The sequence below is a fragment of the Melampsora larici-populina genome (assembly GCF_000204055.1).
Source record: "Melampsora larici-populina 98AG31 unplaced genomic scaffold MELLAscaffold_262, whole genome shotgun sequence".
Lineage (NCBI taxonomy): Eukaryota > Fungi > Basidiomycota > Pucciniomycetes > Pucciniales > Melampsoraceae > Melampsora > Melampsora laricis-populina.
The window spans coordinates 2,179-11,243 of record NW_006769016.1 but is presented as its reverse complement, the minus strand read 5'-3'; the positions used below and the strand labels follow the sequence as shown (position 1 = coordinate 11,243).

The 9,065-nt window shown below is 43.0% G+C and overlaps 2 protein-coding genes across 2 annotated transcripts; both read left to right on the top strand.

Annotated features, from left to right (window-relative positions):
* Positions 1 to 4,050: 4,050 nt before the first annotated feature.
* MELLADRAFT_88305 (uncharacterized protein) lies at positions 4,051 to 6,352 on the top strand (the record flags this gene model as incomplete). Its single annotated transcript, XM_007419592.1, has 8 exons — positions 4,051 to 4,268; positions 4,326 to 4,372; positions 4,585 to 4,668; positions 4,753 to 5,071; positions 5,137 to 5,219; positions 5,281 to 5,630; positions 5,721 to 6,015; positions 6,096 to 6,352. 8 exons carry the CDS (start codon positions 4,051 to 4,053, stop codon positions 6,350 to 6,352), a joined length of 1,653 nt encoding a protein of 550 aa, XP_007419654.1.
* A 474-nt stretch (positions 6,353 to 6,826) lies between these two features.
* On the top strand, positions 6,827 to 8,823 carry MELLADRAFT_79860 (uncharacterized protein; the record flags this gene model as incomplete). Its single annotated transcript, XM_007419593.1, has 6 exons — positions 6,827 to 7,546; positions 7,622 to 7,765; positions 7,826 to 7,906; positions 7,974 to 8,102; positions 8,170 to 8,310; positions 8,368 to 8,823. 6 exons carry the CDS (start codon positions 7,148 to 7,150, stop codon positions 8,554 to 8,556), a joined length of 1,083 nt encoding a protein of 360 aa, XP_007419655.1.
* Positions 8,824 to 9,065: the final 242 nt, after the last annotated feature.

Genomic DNA, 9,065 nt, shown 5'->3' with positions numbered 1-9,065 from the left:
AGTGCTGGCTGTCCATTTGAGGTACCATTTGACAATTCCCCGTGTCCATAAACTCGTCATTGCAATCATTGCACCGGTAGTATGCCATACAACAATCAATGAGTTCGTAGTCACAGTTGCAGTCCGTGTAATTGAGATTGAATCATATTCACTCAATTGGGATGAGAGGTTCGGAGAGTGAATGATGACACGAACACCGTCAGAGACGCTTCCATGAAAGGCGCATGGGAATATAAATGTCGCTGCGTCAATTTCAGAGGGGAATAATCCAGCGGTGGATTCATTTACTTCATCCCTATATGACCGCGATTATTAAAGACGGTACAGGATATCGAATCGGTGGAATGACATGCCAGACTGCAAATGATGCGACGTGAAGGGTAGAGAATAAAAAAAACGAACGGCACCACACTCGAGTGATAAGGAGATAAGAACTCGATGTTGCTAAGCATTGAAGCTGGGTGTCAACGCACACTTTTTATAAGAGCATCAGCACCGGGCCTTGTAAAATAGGGCCCGATTCGTTCGCTGTATGACACCAAGTTGACAGACAAGAACGTGTATGCCTATTCTCGCAGAACATTGTAAAGTTTTGGCGAAACCGAGGCTTTGCAAAAGCTGGAAAGTCCAAATAATACATTGCCCAAGCGGGCTTGAGGTGCTTGTTTTGTTTGACGGTAGGACTTTGTACGTCCGATATTGGTGGGTTAAGTTCAGACGTTTGGTCCTTTGGGGCGATTCTAGGATTATACGCTGCAGTCCATTATTACAAGTTCAAGGTATGATTATACGCGTCGTGTAAACCATACAGGCCGTTTGCAAGGTCCGGTGCCTCAGTTTTATTCTCACGGCTTTGTAAAACGGCCTGTATTTAAATTTTTACAAGGCCCGGTGCTGATGCTCTAAGGCCTCAACAGAGTAAAAGATTAATACGGCGGTAGACAAGTCGAACGATTTGCTAGGACGAATAAGAATCAGAGAAGTGTGCGAGGGGAAACCTGATCAGGTCACAAAATTGCTCCAAACCGACCCGAACACACCGAAGTAGTCTTGCAAATACGCCCAACACAATCGAGTACCCGACTCAGTACTCGACTTCCTGACCCGTGAACAAAACACCTCCGTGACGACAAGGCAGTGTGATCAAACAACGGCTTGAGGTACACATCATCCCGAGCAGTAATTGTGTTTACTGTACAATCCATGATGTGCGTGACTGGGAAAGATACAGTAGACTCTGAGAAAACCGATAATCGAAAAATTGGGGCCAATCCTATCGGTTTTGACAGAGTATCGGTTTTATCAAAACTCTGAGAAAACCGATAAAAATCAAATTGCAGCAAAATTATCGGTTATGACAAAGATATATAACAACAGTTTAAGAATCTTTGAAAAAGAAAGTTGTGAGGGTTTGCTGCTTGGCAGTTTGGGCACGGACTAAGCGGTAATGTCTTACTGAGGCCCTAATAGCACGTTCCCACCCTTTTGCTACATTATCTTCTTCATAGGCCATAAATCCCAACATGATCTCTGAAGCTTTGAGGAACTCTTGATGAGTTGGTCGAGGTGGTGGTGGTGTTATCTCAACTTTAGCCTTTTCTTTCATTTCTTCTTCTATGCTTGCAACAATCTCTTCGGGTGTCCATTCTTCTAAACCACTTGAATGCTCGCCAATTGGATTGAGAAGCTCAGAGAGTGACATTCGGTTTGGTTTATGGACAAGATTCAACCTTTCAAGACTGTCCAAGTCGGATCTTAAAGTCTCTGTAGCTTCGTCATCGATTATCGGATCTGAATTGGAATCTTCAGTATGGTCATGATTATCCTGACCCTTGACCGATCCATCAGGATTTCGAACGGACAGAATACCTGACTTTCGCCAGCAGTTTGCGATTGTCGTGTCAGAGACCCTAAACCACGCCTCGGAAGCAAGCTTCATAGCATCCAGTTGATGAATCTTGTAGATCTCACCAATTGGGATTTGGAGCTCGTAACGATCAATCGCGTAGTTGATAAATTCGGATCGGTAATGACACTTGAAGTTGGCAATGATACCCGCATCAAGTGGTTGGACATGAGATGTAAGATTTGGAGCGAAGAATTCGAGGTGGATGTTTGTTAAAGGTCTGTCTGGGTCAACCGAGTGACCGGAAAAGTTGTCTACAAGAAGTAATATATTGCGACCTTCCAATCTAAGCTCCTGATCCCAGGATTCAATCCACTCGATAAAGATTCCAGTCTGCATCCAAGCTTTCGTGTTGTTCCGATAGTAGAAGCCGAGTTGCTCGCCTGTCTTCCCATGAAAGCATACAGGTTTATGAGCTTTTCCTATGATGAAAGGACGACGCTTATCGGATCCGTCGGCATTGATTGCAAAAGCATATGTCAGGCGACGCTTGTCTGACTTGATCCCAGACTTTGCATTGAAAGCTAATCCCTTGTCTGGTGGCATTCTACAGAAGCGTAAAGTACATCAGCAAAATGAAAGGAGGGCTAAATTATTGTAAAAAAGACGTACCCATAAAATAGGCCAGTCTCATCCATATTATAGATATTGGCGAGATCGTATAGATCCGTGATTGCACGCACACGAGACCTCTCTGCAGCAACAGTATCAGGTGAAGCTGAACCAGCCTCACCATGACGTTTGACGGAACGCAGGCCCGTTCGGCTCTTGAAACTGGTCAACCATCCTTCAGAGAGACGGAGTCGGTCTTCATCTGGTACCTTGAAGAGGTCCGCAAAGCGATTCCACATCGTACGCATCACTGAGCCACTTAAGATAAGCCCCAAGTGTTCAGCCTGAGTCACCCAAGTCTCAAGTGCTTGAGTAACTTGAGGGTGCTCGGTTGAAGTGATTCGCTTGGAGTTCAGACCAACCCCAGAATTATAGTCGGCTCGGAACTGGGTCTCTTTCTCTTCCCTCAACCATTCCGAAAGCCGAGGCTGTCCAAATCGGAGCTCGGGATACAATTCTTTGAATCTTTGAGCGGTCTTAGTTTGCTTGCCCCCATTAGCATGATGCCAGTCTAGGATTTCAATTCGCTGAGCAAGCGTTGGGTTGACCTTCTTCACGACTTTTGCCTTTTTATTTTCGACTTTGTTTTTGGTGGAAGGGTTTGGCTTCAAAGTTTCCGTATTTTTACGCTTTTCTAGAAACACAGTTCAAAGGTCAAAACATCATCCATTTGAGAAAGACAACTTCGATTGATCACGATGAAAAGTTCATAGACTCACTGTTCACTGCTTTTAACATCACTGGACGTGTTTGATCAGCCTTGAGAATTAGCACCTCCAATGCAGCCTTCTCCTCCTTGTTAAGGTCAATGGCAGCACGAGCAACATCTCCAACTTCTTTGATGTGTTCCACCACCTTCCACTTGTCAACAAGGTTAGCTGATTGATCCATGAACCGTTCTTCAGCTTCAGTAAGTTTTTTTCCTGAGCTCATCAATTCTTTCAAAGGTTTTAATCAAGCATCATTTTCGGATTTCAATGCCTCAAATCCTTTCTCAATGTGAGAAATGTTGTATGTAGAGAGGTCCTTAGGAAGCATGATATGAAAACTTATAATTGTGAATGCCAGGTGAAGCTTTTGCAATGAAAAAGGATGTACAGAACGGGAAGAAGCACAAAAAAACGAAAACCACAAGTCGCACAACCACCTAAATTATCGGTTTTAAACCCGGGAAACCAAAAAAAAAGTATCGCTTATCGGGTTTGACAGGTTTATCGGTTTTCCAACCCATTTTACTGCAAATAAAATATATTTGACCCAAAAAGTATCGGGTTTTCCAGAGTATCGCTTTTGACAACTATCGGTTTTCTCAGAGTCTACTGTAAAAGGAAGACAGGTTATGTGAGTACTATATTGTGGATAGTTCACAGCGTCATAGCCTGTCAGGCGAAGACGCAGCGGGGGGAATAAGTAACACAGCACGGTAAATTGAGGTTCATACGTCATAAGTAATGTCCAATCACACAATACAACATATCACTCAGAATAAGGGTGGACTAAAATTTTCACATATTCAAACGTGAAAACGAATTATGATCACCTGTGGCCACGCATATCCTCGGATACTATCCGAAGAAAACGAAGCCTGTATCTTCGAATGGAGTCCGAAAACTCCTTTGAGAGCTGAGGAGCTTGAGAGCTGCTGCTCTTCAGAAACAAAAAAAATTCAAAGTCCCCATTCCTTAAGGGACCCTTCACCAGCTCAACACGGCCAACATACCACTCACCAGCTCACCAGTCAACCCCGCTGGTGAGCTTGTGTAAAACACAAATTCACCGCTCACCAACCAATTGCACTCCTCACCAGCCTATCACCCAACAGACCACTCACCAGCTCACCAGCTACACCCACTGGTGAGCTCGTGTAAAGTACAAAATTCACCACTAACCAGCGCACCAGCCCCTGTACATACTCATACTAAAGTACTCGTGAGCTTGTGTAACATCTGAATCTCATCAACTCATTGAACCGATTCATGTATCTCAAGACTCAACCTCAATAGTGTTCCCAAACCCCCACAACTTACACCCTCAAACCGCTCTAACTTGCAAACGTATGGCACCAGCGACACGATCCGCTGGTCATCGACCTCACCCAGCCACAAAGAAAAAATCACAACTCAAGCGACATCGGAGGGAATCCTCATCTGGTTGGTAGTGTTTCTACTCACCAAAAGCTGTCTACAACTAAACTGGCGTGCTGATCTGTTTGGTCTTTCTCGCAAATCAAATAGACGAAAATTCCGAAACCGAGCGTGATTCTGATTCCGATGATGGACGAGGTACGGAAGATGAAGATGAGGAAGACGATGTTATCCAGAAACTGGAAGCCGACGCCATTATCCCGACCTTGAATAACTACAATACGGTCGGAGAGGACTGGACAGATGCGTACATTGACAAACTTTTAGCTACTCGAAAGACTCGATCCAATAATCGACCTTCACAAGAGATTGTGTCCGAAGCTCTTGCCCTTCAATCAATCTTTCACCGGTCACTCAAGATATTGAGTCTAGCTGGCCATGTAAGCTATCCAACGTTGAAGGCTGCTCTGTAAGTGATACATCAGGCCATTATCAGAATTTACAGTGATGTACCTTATTCATATTAAATTCTAGATTCATGGGTCCCTCACAGCGTCCTATCACCTCGTATGATGAATATCGAACGTACAGCAAGAAAACCACACAAGACTTATCAAGTACGTTTTTACATCTCATGAAAAACTAATCATTAACCAAACTGACCATCTCTCTTATCAGTGCCCCCCCGAAACACATCACGTGGGTTTGTACCTCGAAACAAGGCCATTGGTAGATCATGGACAGGCCTACAGCCTCTTCAGAAGGCTGTCTTTCATCCACCACTCTTCAAAAGACTTGCACTGAATGTTCTACAGCCTCAAGAGATTCAGTCAAGCTCCGTTATCAACATTCAACCCAACGAAGATCCCCACAACCCCTCTGACTTGACCCCGTACCTCAGCGACTTCAAAGAACTCGTCAATATGAAGAAAGTCGAGAAGCATTTCGAGCGTGGATGCCTAGCCGAGCGACAAAGCCTACAAACAGAAAAGAAAGGACGGGTAGAAGTGGGCAAGCTTGTTAAACAAGTATGAATCTTATATGTTGTCTTCCACCTGAATGCACAACCCCACCATTCTTATTCTCTAGCATTCTATCTCCCCCTTTCGTTTTTCAAGCTTCACACTTTTCACAGCCAGTATGACATCGAATTTCACTTGCTAGTCGCATCTTTTCATCCCAAGACCAAGCTCGCCAAGGCCCTATGGATGGAGGAATACACATCCTGTGCAAGATGGGCCGACTTGGTCAAATCAGAACATCACTTACTTGAGAACTTTGCAAAGGAGTCCACTCAGTGCCCCCGCGACGTCTTCAAGGTTCCATCCAAAAAGCCACAACCAACAACAACTCAAATTAAGCAACAAACTGTTTTGAGACAGCAGCTCACCACAAATCTAAACAAACTTGTCGGTCAGTCCCAACCTAATTTACACTTTTCATCATATGAAACCTGCACAACGATCTTGACTTGTCTATCAATTCATATGTAGAGGCTCAACTTCCTTACACGCCTCGCCAAGGCATTGACATCCATCCCAAAGGACCTAACTCCGATGCTCAACTTGAACAGAAGAAGTTCCTACAAGACATTCAACTCAAAGTTGCCCGCACCCCTGACTGTAAAGTCACTGATGCTATGCTCGCCAAGGGAGCAGCCCCTGGCAACATGACTATGGCTCACGTTCGATTATGGCTTGAAGAGATTGAAGCCAAACGTTATACAGTTATTCTTAAAAATGGCGATTAGGTTTCCCTTTTATTTAATTCCCAACCATTTCCACTCCCAAATATTTCCTATTGTAATTACTTGTCAGTTTTGTATGTTGTTAGTCATTAAAATACATTTTTTGTCATTTATCGGATCAATCAATCAAGAAAGATGGTTCAGAATGTTGAGTGAGACCACCCAGTTCAAGAAAGGACAATTACCATCTAAACACAATCGAGAGACGTAGAGTACAATGCAGTTTTTGCTTCTTGTACTCTACGTCTCTCAGCAATACAATCAAATGCAATTGATCTATTTGATCCTTATTTGTTTCCTTGTTTAAATACTTTTCATTATGATCCCAATGTTTCAAACCTTTTAGATTTTTATTGCGGTTAGTAGTCTCTTTACATTTCACATTTCTAAGATTATTAGTTGACAAATGCATCCATTTCAATTACATCGAAGTCATTATACTTGTTTATGTTGATTCAAAAATGGACCGTGGGTGTCGAATACCCCCATAACCTCCATTTGTACAATCATACATGCATTGAACAGTTGTTTGATTGAAGTGTCATTCCGCAGCTATCCCACAGGCTGGTCTTTAAAATTCATTTAGATATCACCATCGGACGGTGACCACTACAATCAAACCTCAATAGCAAAAAGGCTCACCAGTCCACCATCTCCTCTCTCTTATACTGGTCGATTCACTCTCACTACCTCACCAGCCCACCACCTTCCGATTCTTATCCGATTTCCGGTCTAACTATCGACCCAGCTCACCCCCTCACCAGCCCACCACTCTTTTATATCTGAGTTGTCAATACGATGGGTCCGGCTCACTACCCCTTATGGAATGTCTTTCCGGCTCCGCCTGAAGTTGATATCAAGGGTGAGCGGAAAAAGATGGATGATTATGTCAAGGACTTTCCGTCACAATCACACGGCTACAAGATCTCCATACGACACTCGTCAAACGATAAGTGCAACATCTGCCACTATCACTGTCATCGAAGTGGTCTACCTCACAAACCGAAGCCCAATACCTCTACCATGTCATCCACTACGACCGAGGAGAAGCCCTTACGAGCCAGCAGATCAATCAAAATTCAATGCCCTTTTCATCTCACAGCCAAGTACACTCCATCTACTGACGTTTGGCACCTTACTCATGTCCAACTCGGCCACAACCATGAAGCGATGTCAGATGAACAACCGGTACCGGTTGTCCGTAACTTTCCTTTCTACTTCCTTCTGATGATTTCAATTTGGTTGGGACTCATGTGTGGCTTCTGTACACAGGTCAATCATAATCCTTATCCACCCGAAATCATCGGCCGAGCATCGCGTATCCTCCAACTATCCCCAAGAAAACAGAAACTGATCTTGCAAGAGTTAGATTTACTTTTGGATAAGTACACTGCCATTGCCATGCGCACAAACATTGTAAGTACCTCACCTAGATCAAACAGATATGTTAAAAACAAATCTGAATGAATCTTTCAGAGTCCTACACTGGTGGCTTTGTCTCCGATCGAAACCAATGAGGTATGTATGGTGACTGAGAACAAAGAAACAATAGAAAGTGTAAGTACAACATCCCTCATTTTTGAACACTATCCGTTTGGTGACTTGTTCGATTATGTGTATCCAGTGCATCAAAACCGATGAGGTAATCAAAACCGATGAGGTAATCAAAACCGATGAGGTGATCAAAAGCGATGAGGTAATCAAAACCGATGAGGTACATATGGTGGCTCAGAACGAAGAAATAATCAAAATTGTAAGTAAACAATCTCCCATGTTTAAAGACTATCCACGTTGTGACTTCTCTAACTATCTATATCCAGTACAATGCAAACGATAACCTCGTGGAGGAAAATAACATCGTCAGCACTCCGGGCAAAGTCTTACAAATCGAGAAACTCAAGAAAGGATTGCCATCAGTAGAAGCACTCAAGGAAGGGATCCCCGATCCCATTGGTAAAGAAGTGAGTATTTGTCACTGATTTCTCGTTCTTCAGTGACTGACTAGTCATCTCTATTAGAAGCATCAAGGCGCTTCAAAGGCAAAGCGCGCTGCCCCAGCTAACTTGTCTGCTAACTTGTCTGATGGCAAAGAATCTGGCACTGGGACTCTCAAAAAATCGAAGAAACAAAGTCACTCAAAGAAATTGCCACCTGCTAAGCCCCCTTGCACGCGGGCAAGCAGTCGCAGCACTCGCCGAGTCATTTGAGTAGGAGTTACATGTCCATTCTGTTTGTTTGTTAAAAGTTGTTGAGTTTTGAACGTTTAGGATCTTACTATGTGTTACATTCATATGTTATATTTCCATTTTAATCGACTTGTTTAAGTTTTGAAGTATGTAGTCACTCACTTGAAGTTAAGAATATCTCTGTCATTCTATATGTCCCTTCTTGAAGTTTATCAAATGTTGAAAAGTTTTAGTGTTAGTTATTAGTTATATCTATATGTTTGCAGTGAAAAGCGTGAATAGAGCCATTAAAACAAAAGAAGTCGATGAGTAATGACTGTTCCGAGTTGATAGTCATATGTCGAGTTTTAAATTTCTCTGTTCACTTGTAGTTTTTCAAATGTTGTTGAGTTTAAATACATTTAGTTTTACTTATGTGGAGCAAACAAGAAGTTGATGAGTTTTAAACAAACATATGATGGTTCCAAGTTCATGATTATATGTTGAGTTGTAAAGATCTCATTTGAATGACTGCTAAATGATTGTTTGGT